Source organism: Leucoraja erinacea, chromosome 7, assembly GCF_028641065.1.
Source record: "Leucoraja erinacea ecotype New England chromosome 7, Leri_hhj_1, whole genome shotgun sequence".
Lineage (NCBI taxonomy): Eukaryota > Metazoa > Chordata > Chondrichthyes > Rajiformes > Rajidae > Leucoraja > Leucoraja erinaceus.
Genome location: NC_073383.1, coordinates 38,297,639 through 38,313,448, shown reverse-complemented (window position 1 = coordinate 38,313,448; position 15,810 = coordinate 38,297,639). Strand labels below are relative to the sequence as shown.

Sequence of the window (15,810 nt, the reverse complement as noted above, 5' to 3'; positions counted from 1 at the left end):
AATATGGCAGCTCCTGACAGAAGGGGAATTAAGGGAAATGGTTTGCTCTGGAACTTAGAATAGGTCGTGGCATGAACACCGAGAAGTACAATGGAATTTTCAGACGGAATGTCACCTTTCTATGATGTCTACTTTCAGATCAGAAACACTTCACTCTCGATGGCATGTCGCCAATGGTCGAGTACTTGATCAGTGTGTACGCTCTGGGAGAGCATGGGGAGAGCACACCCCTCACTGTGTCAACAGTCAACGGTAGGTGCTTTGGAAAGTGTGCGATGCTGAGCATGGTGGGAGTGTTACAAAGCACCCAAGTGATTGGGTCAACTGAACATTGCAGACAGCCCCTTTGGAGATCCTTGGCTAGCCATGGTTGATAAGTGTCTTAAGCAGGCTTGCTCGCTCTCTCTCTGTCTCTGTCTCTCTCTGTCTCTCGCCATTTCAGCTTCACCTTTGATCAGCGGGAGTGGGCTTGGTAGACTAGGAATTAACAGATGGGCGTTAGCTGGGATCCAATGCCAGAGGGGAGTGTGCAGGAGAGGACAGAACCTCTAATGTTGAAGCCCTGGTTCCTGTCAGGGGACCCTGGTCCCTACGATGCAGCGAGAAGTTGATCGCAAAGCCCTTCCTTGACCCTAGAATGCAGCCTGGTTCCTGGCAGGTTGAGTCTAGTCCCTACTGGAGAGGCCAGATTGCTGGTGATGTGGAGTTGGCCTCACTGAAATCTAAACTAGACACTGATTTGAGATCGGTGAGAGCCTGCCCTTTTGGTGTTCCATGTTCTCAAACGTGAAAGGAGATCCAGTATTTTACACCCAACTGCTGTTATCCTGCCAGATATTTGGTTGCCTATTGAGGTTTCCTGGCACTTTGCTTTGCTTTAAAAAGGCACTTTTACATCAGACCCTCCCCGAACAAGTCTAGCACTGGCTTTCAGATGGACTGCAGGGTCGAAGCCCTTCCCTTCCATTGATCAGCTGTGTAGACACATTGCTGTAGTCTTACTGCCCCTGGGTAGCTGTACAAGGTTGTGCCTAGCAAATTTTGATGTGGAATGCCAATGCTTTGCAGAGAAGGGGAAAACAACTGTGCAGGAGTGGTCTGTAACTGTTTGGGATGGGGTGGGCACTGGAAAGGGCTGCCTCATAATCACAACAATATTCCTGTTGAATTTTGGGTGGTCTCTTTCCTCGAGGCATGATCCAGCCCCGGCACAAACTATGCAGAGCATCCCTAGGTCGAAGGCAGCCGGTCAAGAGAAGACGTTTACACAATTTGTGTTGCTTCCTCTTATTTCTCACCTGGCAGTCCACGCCAACCACTGCCCTTTATGGATGTAGAGGAGGATTCCATGCATCTGCAGTGGGAGAATCCGGATGGCAAGGTCATTCCCTACAAAGTAATCTACTTCAATCCTGTGGATGGAGAATGTATAATCACACCCACCTCCCACACCAAGGATAACTCCATCCAGCTGACTGGCTTGCACCCAGGCACGGAGTACACAGTGCGGGTGTACAGTGCAACTGGAGACCAGAACATCCCCATTTTCATGCTACAGATTGGCATCCACAGCTGATGATCTGTAAACAACTGATGGTGAAACTAGTGTTCTCAAATTAACTGCCCATGACCTGTAGCACAGGGATGAGTGCACATCAGAAGTCTTTTGTTGGTTAGAAAGCACTTGTGCTTCATAATGTTGCTCAGGTGAGGAATAAATGGAACTCCCTTTCTTTTTAAAATAAGGTAAAAATACACACATATAAAAAAAATTTAAAAATAACAATAGCAACTGAGGTAGAGCCATTCAGTTGAATGTGAGTGTTGTTTCTTATTTTGCATTGTTACGTTCACGTATGGCTATGGGGTAGAAGCTGTCTCTGAGTCTGGTTGTGCGAGTTTTGAAAGACCTGTACCGTCTGCCAGAGGGCGGCAGGTGGAACAGGTTGTGTCCAGGGTGGGAAGGGTCCTTCAGGATGTTGGCTGTCCTGCCAAGGCAGCGAGAGCTGAAGATGTCCTTCAGGGAGGGCAGTGGGCAGCCAGTGATTTTTTGTGTGGTGTTGATGACCCTTTGAAGGGCTCTCCTGTCCGCTGCAGAGCAGCTGGCATACCATGTGGTTATACAGTACGCCAGCACACTCTCGATGGAGCAGCCAACCACAGTCGTGTCGTCCGCAAACTTGACGACGGTGTTGGTGGAGTGGGCGGGAGCACAATCGTGGGTGTAGAGGGCGTAGAGGAGTGGGCTCAACACACAGCCCTGTGGGGAGCCAGTGCTGAGTGTGATAGGGGTGGAGAGGTGATGGCCCAATCCTACGGTCTGGGGGCGGTTAGACAGAAAGTCCTTGGATCCAGAGGCAGATGGGTTGGGAGAGTTACAAAACAAGAAAGTACCATGGATAATATTCCTATATGTGCGGTGCATTTCAACAATCTAAAACCATTCAGACTCAACTGTTACTTCAACTCGGGTTCAGAATCCTCAAACTGCTCACGTGTGAGAATTATGTCACTACACCCAGGACAGTTCAGCAAGGCTCTCTCCTCTTTGTAGGGATGGTAGGAGACATTGTTCTTTATGGAGTCATGGGAAAACTCCACTCAATCCAATTTGTCAATGCTGACCTGATCTAAGCTATAACCATTTGCCTACATTTTTCTCATATCCCTCTAAATATTTCCTATCCATGTACCTATCCAAATGTCTTTTAAATGTTGTTATTGTACCTGTCACAACAGCTTCCTCTGGCAGCTCATCCCTTTTCCCCAACAGCCTCTGTGGAAAAAGTTGCCCCTCAGGTTCCTATAAATCTTTCCCCTCTAACCTTAAACCTATGCCCTCGAGTTCTTGATTTTCCTACCCTGGGAAAAAAATTAAGTGGTTTCATTTTATCTTCCTTCTAGATTTTATACTCTTTCATAAAATCACTCCTCAGATTCTTGCCCACCAAGGAATAAAGTCCTATCATGTCTAGTCTCTCATTATAGCTCAGGCCCTCAAGTTCTGGTGACATGCTAGTGGATATTCTCTGCATTCTTTCCAGCTTAATGACATTCTTCCTATGATAGGGTGACCAAAGTTAAACACAATTTTCCAAAGTGCAGCCTCAACAACATCTTGTACAATGATAACATAATATTCCAACTTCTAAATTTAATTCCCTGACTGATGAAGGTCAGCATGCCTAAAGCTTTCTTCACCAACCTGTGCCACAATGTTTAGGGAACCATGTACCTTTACTCCTAGATCCCTCTTTCAAAAACATTTCCCAGGGCCTTATGACTGAAGACTGCTGCCCTTTTGAGTTCCCAAAGTGCAACACCTCACACTTATCTGAATTAAACTCCATTTCTCATTCCTTGGCTCACATGTCCAGCTGATCAAGGAAGTGTCGTTTTTGAAGATGCCATGTACATTCTCATCCAATGTCTTGTACATTCTCATCCTGCGGAAATAAGATTTGTAGTCCCGACTGATATACCCCCCCCCCCCCCCCCCCCCCCTGAGCAGTCATTAAAAAACAGTCAAACTTGATACGTCTGTGTCTTCTTTCCAGCACATTTCCCAGGAGCAGTGCAGGAGTGGGGAGAAGACATACATGTCCATGGCCCACCTAGTCCGCAACCGACCAACGATCCCCACATATTAACACACACCAGGGACAATTTACACTTATACCAAGCTAATTATAAGCTGTAAGTCTATGGAATGTGGGAGGGAACCTCGAAGATCTTGGATCTCGGAGAAAATCCACGCAGGTCACTGGGGGAACGTACAAACTCTGTACACATCACCCGTTGTAAGGATCAAACCCGGATCTCTGGCACTGCAAGCGCTGTAAGGCAGCAACTCTACTGCTATGCCACCATGTCACCATGTGTGTCACCATGTGTGTAATGTGCCCAACGAGGGTTGAAGGAGCCCTCAGTGCTGTGTTTCTGTAGTGCTGCGTTGTCGCTATTTCCCCATAGACGGGGCACAGGTGAGGTGAGATGAGGTGCAGCGAGAAGGATTTCTTGAAGCAATTATTTTTGGAATATCTGGAATGCACTCAGATTGTGAGCATATGATTTAAATACATGGAAGCACATTTAAGTAGTTTACTTTTGGAAGTGTATTTTTAGTTTAGTTACTAATTTAAGTTTAAGTTTGTAAATGTATTTCTAATATTAAAAGCTTTGCTGATGTGCAGATTAACCAGTGCCGCATCACAGTTTAACCAGCGTCTGATGCCTTTCAACAAGTTGTCAGATGCCAGTTTAACCAATAACAGACCAACCATGCTGGTTCTGAGCTTGTTGCTCTGCACACCCATTAAAATTAATTACTGCTGCTTACAGCTTATTAACCTCCCATTGCTTTTCTGCTCTCAAGGCCGCAAGCCTGTCATTAAACCCACTCTTGAGCCGCAGCTGGATAAACACCAAACCACTCGGAGGCCAGGGAATCCTGAAAAGACCAGTCATGGCACTCATCCCCATACCGTTCCAGAAACAAGTCGCGACTCCAAGCCAGGATCAAAGAACCCAGCATTTCCCATCACCACCAAGAACGACAAAACGACATCACCCCATTCAAGTGGACACTCCACCGTGCCAAGCCAATGGCCTTTCGTCACGAATGGGTCGAAACCTATCACCCGACCAGTACAGAAGCCGCCCCACGTCGCCTGGTCGCCAATTCCTGGCACCATCGAATACCTGGTCACATATTACCCCGTTGGTCATAGCGGAGAAACCAAGCAGGTAATTGATTGCATGATCCATAGATACTCTTCCATAGAATCTCAGATACTAATTATTGACTGAGGAAGAACAAATTATTATCTAGGAATAGGTGGGGATGATCAGGTGAGCTGAAAAACACCTTTACTTTGGTGTGCAACACAGACAGGCCCTTAGGCCCACATGTCCATGCTCTCCATTACATTTATCAACACTCAAGCACTGAGACCTCATCTTCTAAATCTTGGATATTCAAATGCTTGACTAAATGCTTCATAAAATGTGAGACAGCCTCCACTATTCCCCCAGGAAACACACCATATCCCACGTGGTTACAAGGAGAATGAGCAAACTTACTGTGGTCAGGATTGAACTGGATCACTGGAGCTGTGAGGCAGTAGCTCTACAAGGTGTGCCACTGTGCTGCACTGGAGATGCACAACTGAGATCAATAAACTTGTCTATTCTAATCTATTTTTATTGAGGCTCCAACCCTATCCCATCCAAAGCGTGATCCGGGTGTGTAAGGAAATAGAGGTGCGTTTATTTGAAGCCCTCAATGAGAGCCCAGAGTATTGCCCTCCACAAATAGAACAGGGTATCCTGTCCTCAAGTTTTTAGAAAAACCAGAGTGGTTGAAAATTCTGCCAGCTTTTGTGGAGAATGAAAAATAACATTTCAGGTCAAAAGGAGAGAAATCAAGTTTGCAGACAGGGGGAGAGAAAGGATAGGACAGCACATAGGAAATAGTTCTGATAGGGTGAGTGGAGGGTTGCCATAGCGATAAGCTGTTCTGTCCGTCTTCCAGGTGCGTGTACCAGGATCCTCACACTACGCTGTGCTTCCTGGCATGGATTTTGGAACTAATTACAAAGTGATAGTGGAAGCTGTGAATAGTGATAAGAAACAAAAAGTAAAGGAGATGACAATCACTGGTGGGTTTCCAAGTAAGTATGTGAATGACTGCTGCAGCAACACAAACATTCAGGTGGGAAGCAACTTCTACACATTCCTGATGTAACATCTTCCCCCATCACTACCCACATCTCCCTCAGCAGCTCAGCCAAACAATCTGGCTCCAACAGGTCTGTCCCCCCCCCCCTCACCCCTCCTCAACTTGTTAATGTCTCACTACCATGATGGCCTTCCCCCTCAACCTTGTCATTGAGTGTCTCACCTTTGCTGCTCAGTCGCCTGCCTCTCTGCGGGGCTCTCCAGCCCCTAACTAATTCTGCCTTAACTCCCCCTCCTTCAGCTAACTGACTACCTCAACGCATGAGAAAGTTAGATTTGGCTCTAAGGGCGAAAGGAATCAAGGGAAAAGATATGGGAAAAAAGCAGGAACGGGGTACTGATTTTAGATGATCAGCCATGATCATATTGAATGACTGGCTCGAAGGGCCGAATGACCTACTCCTCCACCTATTGTTCTATGTAACTATGACCATACTTCAGACTGCTCCCTCCCTTCACCGAGATTGCTTCTTCCCCTTCTGCCCACACACATTCTACGTTTCGTTCCTACGTTTCGGCGTATCTAGCCTCGGACCAGAAGGGGCCATAGTTGGTACACTGTAGACATTTTCACCCCACCCTGTCCTCGTGTCACCACTTTCATGGAACCATGTATCTGTACATTCTGACAAATCAGTACAGACCGAAGAAGGGTCTTGACCCAAAACGTCACCCATTCCTTCTTTTCCGAGATGCTGCCTGTCCCGCTGAGTTACTCCAGCTTTTTGTGTCTACCTTATCTGTACTCTTAGGCTTCTTTTTCTACCACTGTGCAGGGTATTATTAATTACTCCGTAGGTGCTGCTCTGGTTTGTCTTACCAAAATGCAGCACCTTATATATAAATATATATATATTAACAATTTTAGTGTAATCCATGCCAGTGTTACTAACACATCCAAATCGTTAATTAAATAATCAACATCAATGGACCTGTCACCAATCCCTGCAGTGCACCACTTCTTACAGGCCTCTAGTCAGAAAAATCAAAACCCGTTTCCTACCTTCAAGCTAATTGTGCATCCAATTGGCTAGCTTGCCCGGGATCCCATATGATCTATTCTTCCAGACCAGCTTACAAAATGCAGTACCTTGTCAAAATCATTGAATGTAGATACCATCTTCCACTCAGCCCTTATCAATCTTCTTGGTCACATCTTCAAACACAAAACCATGCTGACAATCTCAGTCCTTGTCTACCCAAATCCTGGTAGACACTGTGCAAGGAATCCTCTCCAATAATTTACCCACCACTGATGCAAGGGTAATGTCTGAATTTCCCTGGCTTTTCCTTGCAGCCTTTCTTAAGTGGGAGCCATTGGTAATATTTGGGGCAGTCAGCTAAACTCAGCAAGGTGTTCTGGTTTGAGAACCAGATTCCAGTCCCACCTGCACCATGATGGGAAACTATTCCACCTTGAAGCTGAGATCAGCTGCCAAGTCCCTAAAATGGACAATGAAACCAAAGTAGCAGGCATTTGGAAGCATTGTAAACATCCTACGGACAAAGGTATATTTTTACATCTAATGACCAAGGATTAATTTCCATCCTATGGGCAAATTCTTAAACTACTCCCTCTATCTCCAAGTTCCCATCTCCCCGAACATTTACACTTCCAGTTGGTCACATCCCATGTTTGCATTAAGGACTTCACCAGGCCTCTGCCCCCCCTTCCCCAAAGCACCCATTAAGATTTCTAAATCTCCACAACTGGGGAGCTTCCCTCCATCTGACATACTTCGCAAAATCTTTTGACTGTCTCTGACTGACCATCTTAGACAATGTAGCACTGTGGCAATGTGTTTGTACTAACAGCCTGTTTTATTCAATGCACAGTTGAAGGAACATGTTACGATGAAGGGACCATGTACAACATTGGTGAACAGTGGCAGAAGGAATACCTTGGCGACATTTGCTCATGCACCTGCTTGGGAGGACTCCAGGTACCTTGGTTTAATATCTAAACCTTCTTGAAATCGTGGTTACATTGTCACCTGCTCATTGTTTTACCAGTCCTCTCCCATTAATTACAAGGATCCTTGGGGAAATTCTTGCACTTGCACAATTCTTGCACAAACCTAACTGGAATTCCATCTTTCCGAGGGACTGTTAACAGATTTCCACTGGTACCATTAGCTGGAAATGTTAAAGTGTAAGATGCTTTCAATGCCTGGTGTCCCAAACTTCAGCCCAGAGATGGAGTGCAAGACCCAGGTTAATACTCCAGTGCAGAATGGACGATGTGTTGAGGAGTAAGTTGCTAAACAAGGCCATGCTTACCTGTGGTTTTGATGTTAAAGATTTAACTAAGCAAATCTGGACTTCTGCAAAGGTTTAAAAAGATTCTGGGAATTACTTGGAGACAAGAGATTGCAGATGTTGAAATCTGATAACGATCTGCTGAGGAAGCTCAGCGGGTCAAGCAATATCTTTGGTGGGGGGGGGGGGGGGGGGGGAGGAAGGGGCAATGTTTCAGGTCAAAACCTTATTGACCCTGTCAACAATTCAACCCACGCCCAGCAGCAAGAGGAGTTATTTGACCCACCGAGCTCCTCAAGCAGATTGTTGTTAGAAATATTTGTCTGGAGAAGCAAGATATGGTTGGGAATGTAAGGCTTTCGCAAATGTACAACATAACCAAGAAACTGCAGGGCTCTTGTGACCTCCTGATCAAAGTTGTTTGTAATTTAAGAGAACTTTCACTCCTAATGTGTTTTCACAACCTTGGGATACCCAAATAGGTTTACAGCTGCCGATTTGTAATCTAGAAACACAGCAATTTTATTCAAATGCTGGTGACTCCTTTGGGTGCAGATCTCTAATTTATACAGGTATTTTTGCTGCATCAAATTGTGCACAGTCTACATACAAGGATGCAGTAAATACCCATAAAATGTTTGATTTATAGAATTTCACTCGGAATGCACCCAAAGGGCACATTTCCTCATTAAATCCAGAAATCCTCTGTAAATGGTTTTTGCTTTTTGCAGGATTGTGCTCCTCGGTTTCTTAAATCAGAAAGACAGCTGCATTTCCCAAAATAAGACATCAGGTGTAAACCATTCTGGATTTCCCCATAGATGGTGATTGGTGCTATAGGAATGCAGGTTCTATTTTTATGAACTTGGGAGAAGCAGCTGATACTCCCATCCCCACCAATCTGGCACTGCACGGAGTAGTGCACGGAAACGACACAGACTAGTCATAGAAACATAGAAAATAGGTGCAGGAGCCGGCCATTCAGCCCTTCTAGTCGGCACCGTCATTCAATATGATCATGGCTTATCGTCTAAAATCAGCACTCCATTCCTGCTTTCGCCCCATATCCCTTGATTCTGTTAACCCAAGAGATATATCTAACTCAGTCTAGACTGTATCTAGTCTTGATAATGACGGGTACTGAGGAGGTGAAAAAGCATTCCAAATGCACGCTCCGCAAACATTAAAATATATCACTTTCAGATAATCATATCCATATCAAATTAAGCTCTGAATCTGTACATCTCTCAATGTTGGCAACATTAACAGATTAGACTTTTAGACTTGAGAGATACAGGATGGAAACGGGTATTTCAGCGCATCAAGTCCATGCCGACCAGCGATCACCCCATATGCTACCTTTATCCTACACACCATGGATAATTCTTTTTTTTTTTAAACATATCCAATTAACCTGCAATTATATACCTCTTTGGATTGTGGCAAGGAAACCGGAGCACCGGCAGAAAACACACGTGGTCACAGGGAGAACGTACAAACTACGTACAGACAACACCCAGTCAGTATTGAACCATGGTCTCTGGGGCTGCAAGGCAGCAACGCTACCGCTGCGTCACTGTGCTGCGGATTGGAAGGTGAAAAATTACAAGGAGGTTCGGCCGTCATCCCTACCTCGCAGAGGGGTGCATTAAGGTGATGGAATTAGAGAACAATGGAATGGCTACAGCTTTTAGCATTCTAAAAGCAAATTGAGATGATCTCATTCCTTGAAGAATCGGTCAATACTGTTCACCTTCCCTTAGTATCTGCTGACTTTCCCTCCACAAAGGAGGAGTGGCGTGCTGTACTTGGCCACTATTTACATACTTCCAGTACGCAAGATCACGTGACAAAAGTATTTCATATTCCATTCCACACTTTAAAGTCATTATTGCCAAAATTTCCATTGGTCAGCGTTCACAGCACCAGATGTCAAATTTGATTTGATAAGGGATGTTCAATAATGTTTGAAGCCACAGGCCTCTATTGCCTCTCATGCACGTTTCTTTAATTCCAGGGCTGGCATTGCAAAAACTGCCGAAAGCCTGGACAGCCTGGACGTTACCCAGTACACGAGGAACACTCTACTCCTGCGAGGCCAATAGTGAGTACGAGCCCGGAGGGGGCAAGGGTTCTTTTAAATACATGATGGTACCAGCATCACAAACAGCAGCTTTATAGAGGTGATCACGTTGCAGGGTGGGCTGACCACCAGGGCAGGAAAGTGCAAGATTCCCCCATGGTCATTAACCCCAGTAACAAGCATATTGTTTTGGGTACAGATGGTGGAGAATGATGACTTTTCAGAAGAGAGCAGCAGCAACAGCCCCTGGCATCCCAACTAGCTTGGCCACAGAGCAGGGGAATTTTAGTCTGTAGTTTTAGGAAACACATTAGTTAGGGGGACAGCACCAGCGAATGAGATTCCAAGGTGGTGCATTTCCTCGCTGGCAACCCGGTTCATAGATGTCTCCAAGGAGGACTCCTCTTAAGGGGAAGGGCAAACAGCCAGAGGTGGATGCACATATTGGGACCAATGACATAACGAATAAGGGTTATATACTGGTTTACTCCTGACAATAAGGAAAATGAATATGTGACAGAACTGGGTCAGGCAGAAGGGATTTATTTTACACCATTGGGACCCCTTCTTGGGACGAGGTAACTCGCATAAGTGAGACTGATCACATCTGAACTGAAGCGTGTGAGTCAACATCTCTGGAGAACATGGATAGGTGATGTTTGTTTCAGGGTCTGCATTCAGCCGATATCCTGGTAGAGATTTGCTAAACTGGCAGGTGAGTGGGACCACAGTAGTTGTGTGGCAGATGACAAAGATGAAGCAGTATCAAGCTTAAGAAAGTAATTTCAATGGGTAGGCAGGCAGAAAATGTGGATGGTCTGATAGGCTAAATTTGCATTTAGTTTATGCAGGACGCCTCACAGGTAAGGCAGATAATCTGAACATGATTGGCACATGCAACTGATATAGTTGCCATAGCAGAGTTGATCGATGGGCAGCACTGGGAGCTCGATGTTCCTGGGTACAGAGGTGGAGGTAAGAGAAGGGGGAATTGGACTGTTCATTAGGAACACCACATGAGTATTTTGGAGAGGTTATCCAGGGAGATCATCAGCGAGGCCATTTGTGCAGAACGTAGAAATATTCAGACAATCACTTTAATGTGATTATACTACAGGCTGCCCAGTTGTCAGCAGAACCAAACTAAAGAAATCAGATGTACAGGGATAATAATTACAATCTCAAGCGATTTTAACTTCCTACTGACTGGGAAGGCATTGCTAGTACTAATGGATTAGATTTCCTGTGTCCAGGTAGTGGAGGTGGATACATTTACATAATTTAAAAACACATTTGAACGGAGTTTGAAGGTTGGATCCCATGGGATTCAAGAGATAGCTAAAATGATAGAAAATTGTCTTCACGGAAGAAAGCAGAAGGTGATGGTGGAAGGTTGCTTTTCGGACTGGCGATCTGTAACAAGTGGTGTGCCTCAGAGTTCTATGCTAGTCCCATTGCTGTATAGCATCTATATCAATGATTTGCATGAAAACGTACATGGCATGATTAGTAAATCTCCTTTCGTAGACCCCAGATTTCTGTATTGGTTTCTCCTTCCTTGAATGCACAAATTATTATTTATTTATTTTTAAAACATTACTCAGAAATATAATAGATTTTACAGTAAACCCGGCAAGTTTAAAAGGAGCAGGAAATATATAAACACTCCAAACCCTCACTCCTGCAAATCTACCTCCATTTCCAGCAGCTGCTGTTCCAGACCCCAACCTTGGCTCTGAACACAACTGAGACTCTGGCTCACATTCCAGGCAAATAACCTGACCAACTGAGTTTTACTAGTTAACTGTACTGATAATAGCTTGTTTGATGTCAGCTTGTTTCTAACCATGTGTATTGCTCCCCAGTATGTGCACTGTCCGGTGGAATGCGGTGGCCCGAGGGACGTACTACTGGCAGACTCCTTGGAGTAAGATGGCAGCCAACAAGATCAAAGTAGCAAGCAATGGACACTTCCCAAAATTACAGGAGCTGCTGGCTGCCTGAGTCTAACCTTCCAACACTCTCCTGGCTTCAATTCGCAACCTCTCCACTTCCTCCATCCTACCCTATCACCCGCTACATCTACAATTGCCTGCCAACAAGAGCCAGTGGCAACTCAAGTCGTCTTAATGGAAATTATAATAGGCTGGTTTTAAATCCACAACTGCAATGGGGGAAAAAAAACACCTCACAGCTTCATCTCAACCCTCTCTCCCCACTACATATAAGCTATACATGGGTTAAATGAGCGCACTGCTAATTAATAAAATGCACACCCTTCTCTTCAAATGCCCCTACCCCACTATCAAATGATCAAAGTTGTAATTGTGTAACTGAATCAGCTGTTATTTATCAGTACTTTCTTCCTTCTCTTCCCCAATATAATTGTGTTATTCTCTAATTCTTATGCTGTTGAATAAAAATGGATGCTACTGGTGCTGGAAGATGTTAATCCTTCGCTGGTATATTTTGTGTGACCAGTGATTGTTTACAGATAAACAGCAATTGCCTTACCGGCAATGGAGAGATGAACCTTGTTTCAATAAAACCTTTAAACACGACAGAGAGCTGTGTGGTCTTCCCCTTGCGTACACACCGCGTAAATCAGCAAATTTCAGTAAGCGAAAGGAAATTCTGCAGCATATTAATCTCAACGTGTATCTGCCAGAACAAATCGCTGTAAGCCCGCTTCAAGGATTTTCTGGCACACTGGCCTTAGAGTAGACACAAAATGCTGGAGTAGCTCAGCGGGACAGGCAGACAGGATTAGTTAAAACAAATGTAGGTCCCTTGCAGTCAGAAACAGGTGAATTGATCATGGGGAACAAGGACATGGCAGACCAATTGAATAACTACTTTGGTTCTGTCTTCACTAAGGAAGACTTAATTAATCTGCCGGAAATAGCAGGGGACCGGGTGTCAAATGAGATGAAGGAACTGAATGAAATCCAGGTTAAGTGGTGGTAGGTAAATTGAATGGATTAACGACCAATAAATCCCCAGGGCCAGATAGGCTGCATCCCAGAGTACTTAAGGAAGTAGTCCCAGAAATAGTGGATGCATTAGTGATAATTTTTCAAAACTCTTTAAATTCTGGAGTAGTTCCTGAGGATTGGAGGGTAACTAATGTAACCCCATAGCAGAGTTGAGCGATGGGCAGCACTGGGAGCTCGATGTTCCTGGGTACAGAGGTGGAGGTAAGAGAAGGGGGAATTGGACTGTTCATTAGGAACACCACATGAGTATTTTGGAGAGGTTATCCAGGGAGATCATCAGCGAGGCCATTTGTGCAGAATGTAAAAATATGCAGACAATCACTTTAATGTGATTATACTACAGGCTGCCCAGTTGTCAGCAGGACCAAACTAAAGAAATCAGATGTACAGGAATAATAAGACAATTTCAGGCGATTTTAACTTCCTACTGACTGGGAAGGCGTTGTTAGTACTAATGGATTAGATTTCCTGTGTCCATGTAGTGGAGGTGGATACATTTACATAATTTAAAACACATTTGAACAGGGTTTGAAGGTTGGATCCCATGGGATTCAAGAGATAGCTAAAATGATAGAAAATTGGCTTCACGGAAGAAAGCAGAAGGTGATGGTGGAAGGTTGCTTTTCGGACTGGCGATCTGTAACAAGTGGTGTGCCTCACAGTTCTATGCTAGTCCCATTGCTGTATAGCATCTATATCAATGATTTGCATGAAAACGTAATGGCATGATTAGTAAATCTCCTTTAGTAGACCCAGATTTCTGTATTGGTTTTTCCTTCCTTGAATGCACAAATTATTATTTATTTATTTTTAAAACATTACTCAGAAATATAATAGATTTTACAGTAAACCCGGCAAGTTTAAAAGGAGCAGGAAATATATAAACACTCCAAACCCTCACTCCTGCAAATCTACCTCCATTTCCAGCAGCTGCTGTTCCAGACCCCAAATCCTGCAAATCTACCTCCATTTCCAGCCAGCAGCTGCTGTTCCAGACCCCAACCTTGGCTCTGATCACAACTGAGACTGGCTCACATTCCAGGCAAATAACCTGACCAACTGAGTTTTACTATAGTTAACTACTGATAACAGCTTTTTTGATGTCCTCGTTTCACTTTTTAAAAAGGGGAGAGAGAAAACGGGGAATTACAGACCAGTTAGTCTAACATCGGTAGTGGGGAAACTGCTTGAGTCATTTATTAAAGATGGGATAGCAGCACATTTGGATAGTGGTGTCACCAAATGGTGTCATTTGGATAGTCAGCATGGATTTATGAAAGGTAAATCATGTCTGACGAATCTTATAAAAATTTTGGAGGAGGTAATTAGTAGAGTGGATAAGGGAGAACCAGTGGATGTGGTGTATCTGGACTTTCAGAAGGCTTTAGACAAGGTCCCACATAAGAGATTAATATACAAACTTAAAGCACACGGTATTGGGGTAAAAGATGTTGGAGGAGGTAATTAGTAGAGTGGATAAGGGAGAACCAGTGGGTGTGTTATATTTGGACTTTCAGAAGGCTTTAGACAAGGTCCCACATAAGAGATTCACAACTTCAGGCAGTGACTATTGGGGTACCGCAAGGCTCGGTGCTGGGACCCCAGCTATTTACAATATATATTAATGATTTGGACGAGGGAATTGAATGCAACATCTCCAAGTTTGCGGATGACACAAAGCTGGGGGGCAGTGTTAGCTGTGCGGAGAATGCTAGGAGGCTGCAAGATGACTTGGATAGGCTGGGTGAGTGGGCAAATGCATGACAGATGCAGTATAATTATTTAAATGTATATATTAATGATGGCAACGAGGGACTTGAATGAAACTATTACAAGTTTGTGGATGACACGAAGCTGGGGGGGCAGTGTTAGCTGTGCGGGGAGAATGCAGGCAGTGAAGAAAGCTGAAAGTATGTTAGCATTGCTGCACAAAGGATTTGAGTATAGGAGCAGGGAGTGGGCAATGTCTGACAGAACCACACATTCATAGTAATGTTGCGTATAAATGTGAGGTTATCCATTTTGGTGGCAAAAACACGAAAGCAGACTATTATCTAAATGGTGGCCGACTAGGAAAAGGGGAGATGCAGCGAGACCTGGGTGTCATGGGACACCAGTCATTAACAGGAGGCATGCAGGTGCAGCAGGCAGTGAAGAAAGCGACTGGTATGTTGGCTTTCATTGCAAGAGGATTTGAGCATATGGAGCAGGGAGGTTCTACTGCAGTTGTACAGGGTCTTGGTGAAACCACACACCGGAGTATGCGTACAGTTTTGGTCTCCTAATCTGAGGAAGAAACATTCTTGCCTTAAGGGGATACAGAGAAGGTTCACCAGACTGAGGGAGAGTCAGGATAAATGAAGAAAGACTGGATAGACACACAGAGACTCGTGAATCTGGAATTCTCTGCCACAGAATGTAGTTGAGGCGTTCATTGGCTATATTTAAGAGGGAGTTAGATGTGGCCCTTTGTGGCTAAAGGGATCAGGGGGTATGGAGAGAAAACAGGTACAGGATACCGAGTTGGATGGTCAGCCATGATCATATTGAATGGCGGTGCAGGCTCGAACGGCCGAATGGCCTCCTACATCATGGGTGATGTTTTCAGAGTGGCCTTAGTTGGCTAAGGGTGAGGAACAGGACAGTGAGATTAAAGGATACCTTCACTCCGGGTTGTGTGAAGACTAGTAAGTCGGTACAGGGTGAGGAACAAGGCATCAACCTTTCTAACTT

At 44.6% G+C, this 15,810-nt stretch overlaps 1 protein-coding gene across 3 annotated transcripts in view; it reads left to right on the top strand.

Annotated features, from left to right (window-relative positions):
- The window catches only part of LOC129698895 (fibronectin-like), a 104,378-nt gene extending 91,736 nt beyond the window's left edge, over positions 1-12,642 (top strand). For 2 of the 3 annotated variants that reach the window (XM_055638309.1, XM_055638311.1), the window contains 6 exons: positions 139-252; positions 4,376-4,746; positions 5,534-5,672; positions 7,576-7,682; positions 10,016-10,102; positions 11,947-12,642. In XM_055638309.1, coding sequence (XP_055494284.1) covers positions 139-252; positions 4,376-4,746; positions 5,534-5,672; positions 7,576-7,682; positions 10,016-10,102; positions 11,947-12,012 — 884 coding nt within the window. In that variant the 3' untranslated portion in view covers positions 12,013-12,642. The remainder of the gene's footprint in view (positions 1-138; positions 253-4,375; positions 4,747-5,533; positions 5,673-7,575; positions 7,683-10,015; positions 10,103-11,946) is intronic. The other variant, XM_055638310.1, reaches the window with a different exon arrangement.
- The last annotated feature ends 3,168 nt before the right edge of the window (positions 12,643-15,810 follow it).